Source organism: Phocoena sinus, chromosome 1, assembly GCF_008692025.1.
Source record: "Phocoena sinus isolate mPhoSin1 chromosome 1, mPhoSin1.pri, whole genome shotgun sequence".
Classification (NCBI taxonomy): Eukaryota; Metazoa; Chordata; class Mammalia; order Artiodactyla; family Phocoenidae; genus Phocoena; species Phocoena sinus.
Genome location: NC_045763.1, coordinates 53,924,691 through 53,941,946, shown reverse-complemented (window position 1 = coordinate 53,941,946; position 17,256 = coordinate 53,924,691). Strand labels below are relative to the sequence as shown.

General features: G+C 31.4%; 2 protein-coding genes across 14 annotated transcripts in view; one reads left to right on the top strand and one right to left on the bottom strand.

Moving 5' to 3' along the window:
* Positions 1-17,256, top strand: part of DOCK7 (dedicator of cytokinesis 7) — a 242,973-nt gene that overhangs the window by 100,467 nt on the left and 125,250 nt on the right. The window lies entirely within an intron of this gene.
* ANGPTL3 (angiopoietin like 3) lies at positions 1,645-12,598 on the bottom strand. The gene is made up of 7 exons (XM_032648608.1): positions 10,088-12,598; positions 9,337-9,447; positions 6,683-6,797; positions 5,572-5,685; positions 5,047-5,142; positions 3,183-3,449; positions 1,645-2,816 (listed from the first exon to the last, which is right to left on the bottom strand). The coding sequence occupies exons 1-7, from the start codon at positions 10,580-10,582 to the stop codon at positions 2,632-2,634; spliced, it is 1,383 nt and encodes a 460-aa protein (XP_032504499.1). The 5' UTR covers positions 10,583-12,598; the 3' UTR covers positions 1,645-2,631.

Here is a 17,256-nt window from a genome sequence, read left to right as displayed (position 1 = left end):
ACACAAAGTTAATTGCAAAGCCAAAGATGCCTCCTGGGTTCTAAGCTTTTATGAGTGGAAGCATGGTAGTGCCATTAATATATATAAAGAAATAAGGCATGGACATATATACACTACCAAACGTAAGGTAGATAGCTAGTGGGAAGCAGCCGCATAGTACAGGGAGATCAGCTCAGTGCTTTGTGACCAGCTGGAGGGATGGGATAGGGAGGGTGGGAGAGAGGGAGATGCAAGAGGGAAGAGATATGGGAACATATGTGTATGTATAACTAATTCACTTTGTTATAAAGCAGAAACTAACACACCATTGTAAAGCAATTATACTCCAATAAAGATGTAAAAAAAAGAGAGAGAAATAAGGAGGAGAGTGTGAAAAGGTAAAAGGGAGAACCAGCAGAGGCTGTAAGGTATTGATGAATTTGTTATTTGATAAATTGAGTTTGAAGAGGCTATAGGATATCAGAAGGAGAAATGGCAGGTAGGCAATGGAAGAAGGGGAACTGGAGAGAGATCTGGGAGTAATATGTAGATTTGGGAACTTTATTCATGGAAAAAGATGAGTCCATGAGAGTAGATAGAATTTCTGAGGGTCAGAGTAGAAGAGATGACTGAATATTGTCCATTGGTCCACAATGCTTAAGACTAGGATGGATTAGGGCTTTAAAGATGGGTTCAAGTTGGAGATAATCCTTGGAGAGTATAGTAGTATTGTGGAAGCAAAATGAAGGTCAAGTTTGAGAAAAGAATATTGTTATTAGTAAGTAGTAGAGAAACCAAAGGGAATGTGGTCTAAGAGGTCACTAGATTTGACAGTTGTGTTAGTGGGACAATTAGAACACTTTTGGCAAACTAGTGAGGACAGAAGGACACAATTTTGTGAACCATAAAGAAAAAAAATCCTTTTTCTTTCTCTACCAGAATTCTCTCTCAATCTGAGCTTTATATACAGAAAAAAACTCACTTAATGTTCCTAAATGGAACAAAATGAAACATATTGTGTGAGAATTATAAAAAATTGGAAAACAGAGACAAAAATTGGTATATTAAATAATGCATTATTTTGCATTTGAAAGCTTCCTATTTTAAGCCATTTTGGCATTCTCGCTCTAAAAAGTCAATTTGGACAGCTTGAATGTGGTTCTGAAAAAAAGAAAACCTACTCTTGCCTTTATTCTTTTGTATTTTTTGGAACAAAATATTTATGTAGGATCCACATAGATCATCCATATTTGCATGTATCATACAGTAAAAATATATATGACATATATTGGATAATTTAACATACAGAATGCTGAATATTTATTGACTAATGTGAGTCACTGTATAGCTTGGGCACTAACCTTTAAAAATTGGATTTAATTCAAGACTTTATTTCTCCTTGGTAGTTTCTTTAAAAACGTATTTAAAAATAAATACTGACAAGTGATACTATGGTCAAAATATCCTCTAATAATTCTTGAGGATTTAGAATTATTTAAATTAGAAATAACATAATCATACTTCTATTGGATGTCAATAAAAACTGCAAGAATTGGACTTCCCCTGACTCCATGCCTCCACTACAGAGGGCACGGGTTTGATGCCTGGTCGGGGAACTAAGATTCTGCATGCTTTGGCACAGCCAAAAAAAAAAAGCTACAAGGTTTAAAATTTCTATAATTTAGGGGACTGAGTCTTTATTGAATTTGGAAACATACATGAACATCTCTCAGACTATTTAAACATTTAGTTACTTGTTATGATTCTTAATTGTTTGAAAACCTACACATAAGTATTAGACTCACACTGTGTTCAGGGGGAATAAATGATAAAACTTTAACTTGATGCCACCAATACATTCATTCTTATTGTATTCTGACAAGATCCCTTTAAAATTATTTGTTTTCACAATATTAAGTGTTAAAATATGTATACAGTACAGATAAGTTAACAAACAAGTTAAGCTACAGCAGTACTTGATATTTAAAGTCAATATGACTTAGCAGTTATGATCTACTGTATATAAGACTGTGAATCTATTTCAGTACAGTATTTCATCCTGCTTCATTTGGCTTCATAAACAAAGCATACCAAACATTTACTCCAAATTATTTTGTAGCAAAATGAAGTATCAGTTTTAAGATTCATATTATCAATTTTCACATGTACTCTGAACTGACTGAATTTTAGTTTTGAAATTAATATTACAGCATTTAAGAAATGTACAGTTATTAGTCCTTTATAGTTATTCAAGTTTAGAATTTTAGCAAGAAAAGTAGTTTTTAAACTGAGGAAGTTGTAAAATTAGCTCACATGATGACTTTGAAAATAAAAGTCTCTTTGTAAGTTTTTTATTTAGAAAGGTTATTTGAAAATTCACCCATTGGTTACAATTCAGATTGTGACCATCTAAAATTGATTCGCACATCACAAAATATATGAATAAATGATCATAAGAATTTTGATTGAGAAAGGTAAATGGTGTTCTTTGAGGTGATGTGATGATATGTTTACTATTAAGTTGGTAGTGGCTTTAATATAAAGAATTTATTTCTAAAGCCTTCTATTAGGGATTTAATACCAGATTTTTAAACCACAGTAATTTCGGATGAGTTTAATGTTTAATTTATTGGCTTTTTAAATTGCCTCAGTTCATTCAGAATTTTCTGAATCTGTTGGGCGGATCAACATTTTGGTTGATTTGATAGAGTATAACCTTCCATTTTGAGACTTCCAGCATATTCCTCTTCTCCTCTCTGGCTTAGTCTTTGCTTTTGGCTTGTTATATTTACCATTTAGGTTGTTTTCCCCACATACATCATGGCACCACCAACCTCCTAAAAAGGATAGATACGCAGATTAATAGATACAAACTCATACGTAGTTACTGTTATTATATTTCTCCAGTGAGTATATCTTCATTTCTTATAACAGTGTTGTATACATATATTCCAATTTAAAATAATTTATACAAGTCTCATATACCTGACCAAAAATAAAATATCTGAGAAAGGTTAGAGGTAAAATACGTACTCAAACTAGAATCAAGTTAACACTTACGTTGAGACGTTTACCTATAGAGAAAATGTTTATATTGGATTCAGATTTTAAAGAATTGTCTGACATTGAAAGATATTAGCTATTACTTTGGGAAGATATTTTGAAACTTTGAAAATAAAATATTTATATTAGGAACAGTTTACCTGAATTACTTTCTGGACAATTGAAGTGTCCTTTTGCTTTGTGATCCCAAGTAGAAAACATCAAATCTTTGTGTTCCGGGAGTGCGTTGGGGACATTGCCAGCAATCTCAACTAGATGTAGTGTATAGTTGGTTTCATGATCTCCCAGGTGAAAAGAATATTCAATATAATGCTTGTTGTCTTTCCAATCTTCTAGCTCAATTCGTAAGATATATTTAGATTGCTTTACTAGGGAGTATATCTTCTCTAGACCCAACCAAAACTCTCCTGAAAAGAAAAGTTGTAAAAATCTGTGGATTGTTAACTGCAGATTAGGCAGCAACTATTTTTTTTGAGAGTGTTCTTTTTTTCTTTGGTGTAAGTAGATTAGATGTTTTAGTCTTGAATCCCTTGGTTATTTTAGAGTCTCGTAAAATATTTCTTTTTAAAACAATGTTATTCAAGATAGTTATGTTAAAATAGTAATAGGTGTTAAAATACAACAAGTGTTAAAATAGTAATAGGCCTACCTAAAGTCTGATTATCCTTTCTGAAATGGATATTATCAGGCATATTTCACAGGTGAAACGTGTTAGACTATTATAAGTACTTTTAGGGCTAGTCATTGGTAAAATATCTAACTTCTGGGTCCTTATATGTACTGGCTTTACTGTCAGCTGTTTATTAATATGAATATACTATCAAGAGATTTGTTAAGTATTTCCAGAGACTTGTATAATAATGTAATTTTCCTCAAATATAATCTTGGCCTTTGATATTTGCTTGATATATACGTTTTCTTTGTAGAAAAAGAAGGAAATAAATTAAAAAAACATTTTAAATTAAAAAGCATAATTTTTAATAACTTCTCTATAATTAAAAATTTTATTTGGAATTAAAAATATAACATATTGTAAATACAAATAGATATCTCTGATTATCACAATTACTCTCTAATTATCCCTTTTATTAAAGCATTTAAGGAAAAATGTCAAAATTTCCTTACTGCTGTTGAATTTGTAGATTTCATTTTAAGAATTGCAAAATACAAATGGCTTACTTTCTTGTAGAAATAAGTGAGTACTCTAGATTCTCTCAGAAGAAGATTTGGAGCTACAAAACATATCACTGATTCTACCTTTTAGTTAGGGATTTAACTGGTAGTTTGAATACAGAATTGTTTAAATGATCAAGTAGTACTGAATGTTTAAAAATTCGATATAATAATGGATGTTATCCACTTTATTAATGAGTACATGTACATCACTCATGGATTTTTATAATATGCTTTTTGGATTTTAAACCTCTGTCATTTATTTTTATTTTGCTTATTTTGTTTTTTACCTTATTTTGTGGTCAAAATATAACAATTTTCATTGAATTAAACTAAATTTATTTTAAACCACACATTGTATAGTATACATTTATCATATTTAAATAATTGAAACCTAAACATTTTGTACTGTACATCTGACAGCTTCCTTGTGCCTTCCAACTTCCAAATAGTTAATATCTAAAATGTTAATAAGAAAGTAGAATGACCAGTGATAAGGATGGTTTTCTTTGTAGTCCATTCATAGCATTTAGCACTTATTTGAAGCACTTAGCCCTTAATCAGATTTATCTTTGATAATTATAATTATGATAATTAGAAGCCATCCAATTAAATTGTGATAAGTATACATAGAACAGACATGTAATTGTGAAAAGTATAATTCAAATAAAGACACTTGTAATAAGTTCAGTACTTACAAATGTGTAGTGATTTGTTAATAATTTATATGAAGGCTGGGAGTGTTCCTCATTCATTGTATTTCTAATGCCCAGTCTGTAATAGGCTCTTAATAAATATTTTTAAGTTAACCAGTGAATGAAGTCAGCTTACCATCAAGCCTCCCAAAACCATATTTGTAGTTTTCCCAAGTTTCATTGAAGTTTTGTGATCCATCTATTCGGTGTTGAATTAATGTCCATGAACTACCTGAATATAATGAACAGATTGTTTATTTTCAGTAGACTGATGCTGATAGTTGTAACAAAATGCGGTTTTCTGTTTGGTTTTAATTGGTGGCTGTACAAGGTAGTTATTAATGTTGTTATGGTAATAACATTTTATTATTTATTATGAGCCCAAGAAGTTAAGTGAAGGGCAACTAATGAATTTGTCTTAATAAACTTATTGACAAAGGTCATTTTAGATTATTTTATAGAAAAAGATGGAGAATATTGAGCAAATGCCTGATTAAATACATAAACAAGACAAATATAAGTACTAGATCTGTATAACTACTTGTGTTATATATATTTCATTTTATATGTATTCAGAACAAAAATAACAGGATTAGCCTTACTAATAGGTAGTGAGTAACCTGAGCTAGCTACTGTCTAGTTTCTCTTAGGCTCGTTTTACCTGAGGTAACATCACAGTAGACGTTGAAAACTTGAGAGTTGCTGGGTCTAATGGAATAGATGCCACTTGTATGTTCACCTCTATTATAAATGATGGTACAATCAGCAGGAATGTCTAGAATCAACAAAATGTTATTATGTAAGATACAGTAATAAAGAATGATATCTTTAGAGCTTGAGATTTTACTTGACATTTTATGGAATTGTGGTGACTGTAGCCTTCAGTCTTTTTCAGTAATGTGTTATTGAAAAGGTACTTTATGCTAAAGCATTTTTATTAGATGGCATATTATACAAAGAATATCAAAATAGTTATTACCAAACTGATTTATTTTTAAGAAAAGTGACAAAATTAGAATTTTAAACACTTTTTCCCCTTAGATCTAGGAAAGACATAAATAAAATACCACATATGAGATGTTAGTATAGTGCTTGGTGCATAGCAGGTAGTCAACAGATACATGAGGAAAGAGTGAACGTACATAGAGGAAACTAACAGAGAACTTTTTTCCTTTATGAATTACATTAAAAATAAATGTGTTTTCAAACTATATCATTTTTTTAAAGCTTGGGTAGGAATGGAGACTTTGTTCCCCCTCTTTTTTGTTTTTCTTATGGAAAGTAGAAACATTGAAGAGAATGCCATAATCTTTTCATCTGTATTCAACAGTTGTTAACATTTTGCCGTATTTGCTTTATAAACACAAATACATACAAATATGTATTTTGCTGTGCTATTTGAAAGGAATTTGCAAACATCATGCCCCTTAACCCGTTAGATATTTTGGCATCCATCTCTTAAACATGAGATTATTCTCTTACATAACTATAATACCATCATTACATCTAAGAAAATTAATAATAATTTTATATTATCTAATATCAAGTCTATATTTATATTTCCCTGATTGTCTTAAGAATGTTTTACAGGGTTTAAAAAAATCACCAGGATCCAATTTAGGTTGACACGTTATATTTGTTGGATTTATCTCTTTATTCTCTTTTAGTTAGTCTAGAACAGGCCCTGAGAATAGAGATTTTTGATGGAAATGTCAAAGAAGAAAAATTTGATGATATTAGTTTCAAGAAGGAAACCCACCAAATTATCTTACCATCATGTTCTACATTTTTTGTTTCATTCAAGTGAAGAGAGGGAGTAGTTCTTGGTGCTCTTGGTTTAGAAGAAAGAGAATTTTCTGTGGATTCTTGAACACCAGTTCTTCTTAACTGATAAAAGAATATAAATCTACTTTTAAAAATGGTACTGAATATACAGTTAGGGGAAATCTGAGTTCATAATATGTTATTGTTTTCGATGTTAAGAGGGATAAGCAATGCTATACATATTATACAGACTTGCTGTTCTCAAAATATTTAATCAGGCACATAAAGAGTTCAAAAAAATAGAGAAAGACAAGGCAAAAAACAGCAATTGATCAAAAAACAGTAAGATCAAAGGCAGAGACTTTACTTAGAATATTTTAATATGTTCTATTTATTTATATGAATGTAATATATATTCTGTTCAGTGACACAGGCAGATTTTAAATTTCATAATTCTCAGTTGTAGGTCTTAAGACCTAGCACATAATTTGAACAAGGCTGCTTTCTTGATAGTTTTTGACATGTAATCATATCTGTAAAGGTAACAAATAGGCAGTTTTATTTGTGTACTTTCAATATATTCAATATTTCATTGTATGTTGTGCTGGGTTTGCAGTTTATTGACCGATAGCTTTTCTTATTGATGGGTTGAGAAGAGCAGAGTACGTAATGTGTTATTAGTGTTAGTTTTTTGAAGTCAGCATAAATGGCATTTCCTAGGATATACTACATAAAGATCCATTGTAAAGTTCACTTACTGGATGTTAGTCTTTTCTACTAAGTAACTGTGATCTTATAGTAACTTAACTTTACAGTTTTGGTTTCTTAATTTAAATTTGAATAAGTTGGGTCAGATGATTTAAGCCTTCTTCCAACTTAGAATTCATTGTTGAATTCTTCATACATTTTATTATTAGACAGGATGTATATTATTTTATAATAGTGACATTTTGCTTTTGTGAGCAGGTTCATTTACTCATAATAAAAGATACAGGAAAAGAATTAGAAAAATAACATATAGTAAGAAGGCAATTATGGAAATCAAAACTAGCTGGCAAAAACCCCTTTTCAGACAGTTAGCAAAAATAACCTACTGAAATTATGAGTCATAAAATTACTGAAACATAATGTGTTTGTTTGGTGGAAATTGGTAATATTTGTTTTATAGTTCTTGGCGTCTATTTTTTTTTTTACACTAGTTTCTTCAGGTCTGTATTATTTTTGAAACTCTTGAACAGCTGTTTAGTAGTATTATTACTAATTAATATTTTTGAACGATAGTACTGTTTATTGGAAATCTTAGATTTTGGCATAGCTTTATTCCAAACACGTACCTACCTTGCTCACCTAGTCAGTTATTTACATTGTAGATTAATTATATTGTTGGGTATTAAACTTTAATTATTAGACATATAGCTTCCAATAATAATATTAATCATAGTAAGTTTTTATTGACTTCCTTGTGCTAAATGTGACATTACGTTTATTAACATGTATTTATTAAGTGCCTACTATGTGTCAGACAGAGTTCTATATTTTGGAGCTATAGCAATTTTAAAAAATAGAAGAAACTTTCTGTACTTATGGAGCTTACATTCTAGTGCAGGGACAGACAAGATAAATAACTCAAATATGTATTATGTTAAATAGGGATAAGTGTTCAGGAAGAAAAGAGAGTAATGAAGGAGGTAGCAGGTTTCAAGCATGGGTGTAGGGGATTATAATTTCTTTCTTTTTTTTTTTTCTTGTTGAGTTTTTGTCTAGTTCGTTTATTAGAATGTACATAAATATCTACATTGAATGGAATTAAACATGAATATGGGATCATGGTGTAGAGGACAGGTCACTGACCTAGGAGTTAGCCCATCTGTGTTCTGACCCAGCTCTGACACATGACTGCGAATATTCCAGTTTGTCTAGAGTATAAGGTGGATTGGGAGGTAAGGCAAGAGGCCAAATAGGTAAGAAGGAAAGAATAGGTGGCACCTGGGGGATTATAATTTATGATTAAGTTATCTGGGAAGGCTTCTTTGAGAAATTTGTATTTGAGAAAGACCTAAAGTGAGTAAGAGTGGGCCCATGCAGATACCAGGGTGAAGAGCATTTCAGACAGAGAGCAACAAGGGCAAAGACCCTGAGATAGCAGCCTGTTTGATGTGTTTGTGTAACAGTAAAAAGGCCAGTATGACTAGAGTACAGGAGATGAAGTCAGTGAGATGATTAAGAGTCATCTGGGTTTTATGGGCCAATACGAGAGAGACCGGAAGCCATTGTGCGGTGTTGAACAAAGAGAGAGAGAGTCTAATTTAAATTTTAACTGAATCTCTTTGGCTGCTATATTGAGGATGTACTTGGCATGAATTAATTCTTTTTTTCTCACAACAGTCCTGTAAGACAGATTCTTTTATTATCTACATAGAGTACATTAGGAAACTGATAAGGGGTTAAGTAATTTATTCAAGGTCACACAAAAGTTTTGGAGCCAAAATTCAACCCCGGGTAGTGTATTAGCTTCAGAGCCTGCAAACCTAATGATCATACTGAGGTGATCCTTTTATTCACTATCCAACTATAATTATTTTAAATAATTTTAGGGTCCAGCGTTTTCATGGACCTAAATTTTATGTAAAAGATTGGACATACTATTAAAATATTGACTTACCTGATTTTCAATTTCTTTTATTTGACTGTGCTGTTGATTTAATTGTCTGTATTGTTCTTCCACGATCTGAAGAAGATCTTTGATGCTATTATCTTGCTGTTCTACAAATGTCTGGACATAGATTATAGGTTGGTTAGAAGTTTCTTTCTTTTTTGTTAAATTAGACTTTTTAATTTCCTATAACACTATCACAATCTAATTTTTTAAACTAATACTGGATTAGAAAAATGATATTGGTAAACCTTTTCCCCTTGTATTCTTCTTTCACATAGTACATACTTGAGTTTTATTTAAAATGTACCATCTCTAAAAGCTGATTTCCTGAACTTTAAACTACTTCAATTAAATGAAAAAAAAACAGTATTTTAATATCTTTTCCATTAACTGTATTACTTTTATACATTTTAAAGATGGGAGAATAGTTACACAAGTTATATTCCTTTAGCTTTTTACTTGCCTCCAGTAATTTGCAATAGTATAATAATTTAGTGTTCTAAATTTCATTGCTTAACTGTCTTGTAATTTTCATCTGAAATGCAAAGTTTAGTTATTTTCATAAATAATATTAGGGAAACAAAAACCAACTTGAAATTATAATGGGAAAATTTATTTCCTGGAGTCTTTTTTTCATGAGAAAAATATAGTGTTTCAACAGTTCAACAAAGTATTTCAAGTAGCATGTTTTAGAATATTTTTTTAAAAAGATCCACATTGAAAACATAATCATGAACCCTCTTTGTTTTATACTTACTTTGAGTGAAGTTATTTCCGGGTGTTCCTGAATTTCAGGTTGATTTTTAATTAAATTGGTTAATTGGTCCTCCAGGTATCTCACTTTTTGTTGAAGTAGAATTTTTTCTTCAAGGAGACTTTCAAGTTTTGAGTTGAGTTCAAGTGACATGTTCTTTACTTCTTCATTTTTGACTTGCAGTCTGGATGTAGTTCTTCTAAGTTCCTTTTCTTCTTCTTTGATTTCATTGGTTTGCAGTGATAAGTCATAAAAAGACTGATCAAATATGTTGAGTTTTTGAAATATGTCATTAATTTGGCCCTTAGTCTTATGAACAAAGTCTTTAAGACCATGTCCTAACTGAAGTAGGCCATTGGCTAAAATTTTTACATCATCTAACATAGCAAATCTTGATTTTGGCTCTGGAGATACAGAATCAAATGATGGATAATCTTGGTCAATTCTGGAAGAAATAACTAGAGGAGCAATAAAAAGAAAGAGCTTAATAGTGTACATTTTTATCCTAATTATTCCCTTTAAAACGATTTGGAATTCGTTTTTTTTCCTGCAAGCATACCTAGACTTCTGAACTCTCTATATAACACTATTTGCCACATAAACAGTAAGGTTGGCAGGTGAATATAGTTAATCATTAAGCTGTTTAAACTTGTATGAATGTAACCTTCCACATTGAGTTAGATCAATGCTAAATGAAGTCAAAGAAATGAACAAAGAATTTAATAGGTCATTTAAAATGGTTATTGTATTTAATTTTGCTGTATTATAAACTGCACTTTCAGTGTTATGAGATCTACCTGTTTTTAAAAGCTCATTTTAATTTATCACGATTTTTAAAGAGATTTACAGGTAAATACCAAATTCTTTTGACTGATAAATTCATCATTAAAGTTGAGGAAAAATTAATGAATTAAGTATACATTTCCCAAATTGTATTTTAGTTTTTTTTGGAAACAGTGATTGATTAAAAAAGAATGCCTTCTCTGTGAAGCCCTCCTCCACATCTGCAGGTGGTGTTAATGCTGCATTCCCATGGTACTCTGTATAAGCTAACATATGATTATATATTCCTTATTATTTGTCATTGTAATTATTTGTTAGTATATCTTTTTGCTTCAGATAATCTATCTAAATCATATTTGTATATTATCACAAAATCCCATACATTAAAATACATTTCATCCTTTTTCTCTGTTATAGTCTATGTCTCTATGTTCTAGCCTCCTCTTTTCCGTGTGCCCACTGTAAGACCAATAGATTATGTGGTTTTCTAAGGTCAACCAGAATTAAATATTGGGTTGACCAAAAGAAAGGTTTGTTCATTTTTTTCCATAAGATGGCTCTAGTAGTGCTTAGTTGTCTTTAACTTCATTCAAAACAATTTTGTTAGATTGTATGTGATAGCTGTCATATCAGTGTGCATTTAAAAAAAGACTTACAAAATTGGTGAATTTTTGTGTAGCCATTTTAATATTGAAGATGGAAGAAAAAGCAACATTTTGGCATATTATGCTTCATTATTTCAAGAAAGGTAAAAATGCAGCTGAAATGCATAAAAAGACTTGTGCAGTGTATGGAGAAGGTGCTGTGACTGATTGAACATGTCAAAAGTAGTTTGCGAAGTTTTGTGCTGGAGATTTCTCACTGGACGATGCTGCACTGTCGGGTAGACCAGTTGAAGTTGGTAGCGATCAAATCGAGACATTAACTGAGAACAATCAACCTTATACCACACGGGAGACAGCCAACATAGGCAAAACATCCAAATCAAGCGTTGAAAATCATTTGCACCGGTTTTGTTATGTTCATTGCTTTGATGTTTGGGTTCCACATAAGTTAAGTGAAAAAACAACCTTCTTGACTGTATTTCTGCATGTGCTTCTCTACTGAAACGTAATGGAAATGTTCCGTATTTAAAACGAATTGTGATGGGCAATGAAAAGTGGATACTGTACAATAATGTGGAACGGAAGAGATCATGGGACAAGCGAAATAAACCACTACCAACCACAGCAAAGGCTGGTCTTCATCCAAAGAAGGTGATGTTGTGTGTATGGTGGGATTGGAAGGGAATCCTCTATTATGAGCTCCTTCCAGAAAACCAAACGATTAACTCCAGCAAGTACTGCTCCCAGTTAGACCAACTGAAAGCAGCACTCAACAAAAAGCATCCAGAATTAGTCAACAGAAAACGCATAATCTTCCATCAGGATAATGCAAGACTGTATGTTTCTTTGATGACCAGGCAAAAACTGTTAAGCTTGGCTGGGGGGTTCTGATTCATCCACCGTGTTCACCAGACATTGCACCTTCGGATTTCCATTTATTTCGGTCTTTACAGAATTCTCTTAATGGAAAAAATTTCAATCCCCTGGAAGAGTGTAAAGGGCACCTGGAACAGTTCTTCACTCAAAAAGGTAAAAAGTTGGGAAGATGGAATTATGAAGTTACCTAAAAATGGCAGAAGGTAGTGGAACAAAAGAGTGAATACATTGTTCAATAAAGTTCTTGGTGAAAATGAAGAATGTGTCTTTTATTTTTTTTTATGAACCAAAGGCACTTTTTGGCCAACCCAATACTTACAATGTCAGAAACTATTTGCCCATTATAAGTTTTTCTAAAGTTTGTGTGCTTGGTAACAATATTCATGATCTAAATTTAACAAAACCAAAAAATTAATAGTATGATTAAAAATAATGTTCCCCTGTGCTTCTAACTTAGTGTTAAAAGGAAAACTACTAAATGTTTCAGTTAAATTATAAGTGATTATTTTTCTTGAGTGTTCATATTAAGAACTATTTTTGAGAAAATAATAAATACTTTTAAAATGCCTTATCTTGACAAATTAATATAGTAAAATTGTTAAGAGTGTGGTCTTTGGAATCAGATTATGGTCTGGTCCAGAAGCCAGATCTAGCTATCCTGCCTTAGATAAGTTACTTAACCTTCCCACACCTCAGTCTCCTCTTCTGTAAGTTGGGTATTTTTTTTTAGCACATACTTAAGGAGAAGCAAAAGAAGTAATATGTGTAAAGTACTTAGAACAGTGTCTGGCAAATAGGAAGTACTCAAAATGTTAGTTATTATGTCCATGAAATTACGTTTAATTTGTGTGTGTGTATGTGTGTGTGATTAGCCCTATCTAAATGAAATTTTTCATAAATGCAATAGCTCTTTTGCAAAGGGAAAAGTTTTAACATAATGAATTTCAGTTTAAATGGTAAATTATCAAGCAAAACTTTACAAAATTTATCATTTCCAAATTTATTCTTAGAAATGCTTCTTCCTGGAGTAAAACAGAGACCCTTACTTTTGATGATTTAGGATTAAGGGCTTTTGGATAGAACAGTTGCAGTAGATGTCATAAACCACAGTGGCTAAGAGTTTGATTCTGGAGAGAGACTGGATGAATTGGAATCCTGGCTGTGCTGTTCTTCAGCTCTGTGAAATTACTTAGCTTTTCTGATCTCTGTTTTCTTGTCTATCAAGTGAAGATAATACCTACTCTATAGAGTTATATAAAGACTAAAAATATTTTAAAGCACTTAGAGCACTACCTAGTGTTTAGTAAACATTACACAGTATTATGTATTAGTATTCTTTTGTAATTAAAAAGGCAATGCACTTATGTAATATTGCTGTAATATTTTATTGGTAAATATTATCTAGTCTTATGTTAAGATGACATAAATTGGGAAGTTTTGCTAGAGTCTGGGTTTTCTGAGTTTGGTCTCTTGGACCTTGAGAAGTACAAGGAATTATGTCTTTTGTTTAGCCTGTGTATACTTTTTCTAAGTGTCCAATACAAAACCACATAAATACTTCTGTTTGTAAGAGAAATATAGAATGCAAGTAGATAAAAATATACTAATACTTCCACTAATGAAGAAGAAAAACAAAATATTTTTCCTTATTCTTCATTTTCATCTTACATTTACCACTGGTACATGTTATGGAATTATAGAAGTGTATGTTGAACTAATGAAGAAATTTGAATTTCCTCCCTCTTTTTAAAAGAGATATGTTAGTGTTGTGATCATTGGTCCTGAAGGGCATGTTTCGAAACTTCTCCTAACTAAACTGTCTACTTTTCTGGCTTAAAACTATTGACCCTGATATTTCATCCATTTTCTGGTTGAGGGGGAATGGAGATGGGCCAGCTTCTTGTCTCTATTGTACTATAAGCTGTTCATTGGTAAGATCTATATCTGTTTTAAATTTATATCCTGTATAGCACTTTAGTACAATGCCTAACATGCTGGAGAAACCATACATTTTTATTGAATGAGTAAGATAATGATAAAGTCTTAACATGGGAGTTTTTCAAACACAAAATTTGCATATAATAGATACACCTTTTTGATATAGGAGGTTCTTTTCAGAGAAAGGAATTTGAAAAGTAGTCCCTTCCAGTGCATGAAAGTAACTGGACACTAATACCAAAGAAAGGCTGTGTGAAGGAATTTCCTTCTATTTGGTTACTCTGCTGGAGTATTGACACTTTTTGCACCGTTTATATATTTCCTCACATGTAACACAAAAAGATAGATTAGAGGCAGTGGTTGCATATTCTTGGTTTATAGTATATTGTCTCTGGGTAGAAATATCTGGATAATTTTTTTTCTTACCATAGTTTGAGATGTTATTTAATATAATTAAAATAAATAATTTGCCTAATTATAAGCTGTGGAAGAGTGTCAACATGGGAAATGTAATGAAAGTAGTAATTTTGTAAATGATTTTTACATCTACCTTTTAATGCCCCCTGTCTGAGTACACATTGTTAAAGGCAGAATCTAATCTTTGCTTGAACTTGTGCCTGTTTAAATAGAACTCTGATAAGATGTAACCAGTAATGTTATAAAAACTTAAAATTTTTATGCCAAAGAAACTAAGCAAAATTAAGACCTAATTTAAGAATTCCTAGTTTCAAAGAACTAATATACAAAATTTCTTAGCTGCATAGAATTTTAGGACATTTGGGAGCTTTGTTTAAGTTCCAAGCAAAGCAAAGTCCCTTATCCTCCCCCAGGTTGTGCAATCTTATGGAGATTTGAGTTCCAAATAAAACACAAGGCATTTGGGGTCTGTTGAATATAGTATCACTAGTAATTTCTTCCTTTTAAACTGTGGTCATTTGTTTTTGAATTAATATATTCGGTAGAAAGATTCTAAAAGTAACTGAGAAAAGCATATTTATGAATAGAAATATTTATAGTAACTAAAGAATAATGCCAGAGTAATATCAATACGTTAGCTCCCTTTTCCTCTCTTTGTCCAGAACAGCACTGTCCAATGGAAATATAGTGTGAGCTATATGTGTAAAAAACTGAAAAGAAACAAGTGAAATTAATTTTAATAGTATGTTTTGTTTAATCCAAATCTAGTATGTATTTTATACTTTCAGGATATCTCAGTTAGAACAGGTACACATCAAGTACTCTGTAGTCTCACTAGACCATAGTATTGGACAGCAGAGGTCCAGAAGATGAGTGACTTTCGAAGGAATCATTTTGTTTATCTTAGCTTTTTTCTCATGTTCACTATTAATAAATGTTAATTTGTTATGTTGAAAGTATTTATCGTGGAAACTCAGATATTTGAAAAACCTATAAAAAATAAAAATCCTGACTCTTCCCTATTAACATTTTGGGGTCTATCATACCAGTTCCCTTGGATGACTACCTAAATGTAATTTTTTTTTTTTTAACACAAATGGGAGTGTGTTATATATAGCTTGTGTTATATATATAAATTGATTCAAGACCATAACATTTTAAAATTTACTTTCATATGAGTGCCTATACCATATCCTTTTAAATGGCTACACAATCTTTTATTATATGGATGCACCTTAATTTAATCATCTGCCTGTCAATGATCATTTCAGTTGCTTGTAATTTTTTGATTACAAACAATATGCATAGAAAAGGTATTTATATTTGTGTATAAATATTTTCATATGATAAGTTCATAGATGTTAACTTTCAAAGTAGATTTCTCTTGTCAGATTATCCTTTAAAAGAATTGTGCCAATTTATATCCCTACCAAGAGTATATGAGAGTTCCTCTTTTCCCATGAATTTTTACCAATGTTTTAAATTGACAAAGACAAAAAATATTGATAAACATAGTAGGCACATATATCTAGTTTATTTTGCTGTCTGTCTTGCTCTCTTTGTGAATTACCTGAGAATTATCTGAGTCTCCCTCCCCCCATCAAACTTCCCACCCCTTTTTTGTTTGTCTCTTTCTGAGTAATTTTAGGAAGTATTCACATGTGATGGATACTAACTCTTTGTCATGTGTGTAGCAAACAGTGTTCTTCCAATTTGTCCTTTGTCTTCCACTTGTGTTTATGGTATCCCCTGCTCTGTAGAGGCTTTAAAATTTGTCTTTTATGATTTTTTGTGGCTCATGCTCAGAAATGCCTTCGTCACCTATAAAATATGGTCTCTTTAAAGGTTTTCTAGTACTTGTATGGTTTTATTTTTATTATTTAAAACTTTGATTTAATCTGGAATTTATTTTGAGGAAGTGGTGAAATATGAATTCAGCCTTAAAAAAGGTCAGTCAGCTATCTCAGCAACTCAACACTTTTCATTGATCTCCCTTCTCTCTGCTGATTTAAAATTCCTCTGAAGGAGTATTATAAATGCACGGTAAAGACTTACTGGGTTTATGTGGAAATTTATTAGTGGAGTTAGCAGTCAAATGAAAAAGAGTCTAGGCTAAATGCATGCCTTTCACCTTCATAGACAAGTTGAATTTAAAATTGTATTGCTTATATTAGAAATCAAGCATAGCTTAATGTTCAGTTAATTCGCATTTCATATGAAAATTCAAACTCCAGAAGAGTTAAGTAACTAAAATATTATGTGAGTTCTATACTATTCATTCATTCATTCAATCAATCATTTATTCATATGAGGAACTATTCTAGGCATTGGAAATAGAGCAGTTAACTAGATTCGTAAGGTCCTTGCCCTCATGGAATTTGGGCTTTATTTAAGGAGATACATAAACAAGAAATAATGTACAAACAAACAAGATAATTTAGGATTATCTTAAGCAGATTATTTAAGAGTTGTGAATGGGATAACAAAGTGATGTTATGTGGGGAGGTAAAGTGAGGCTTTCTAAGACTCGAAAGATGGGAAGGGGCCAGTTAT

What these genes read in the sequence shown, in the direction of transcription:
- ANGPTL3 (XM_032648608.1), bottom strand. Translation starts at nt 10,582, where the DNA reads ATGTACACTATTAAGCTCTTTCTTTTTATTGCTCCTCTAGTTATTTCT. An exon ending in AAAAAATGTAGAACATGATG is followed by an intron (nt 5,686 to 6,682) that starts GTAAGATAATTT and finishes TGTTGATTCTAG; the next exon opens with ACATTCCTGCTGATTGTACC. An exon ending in CTACTGTGATGTTACCTCAG is followed by an intron (nt 5,143 to 5,571) that starts GTAAAACGAGCC and finishes CATTATATTCAG; the next exon opens with GTAGTTCATGGACATTAATT.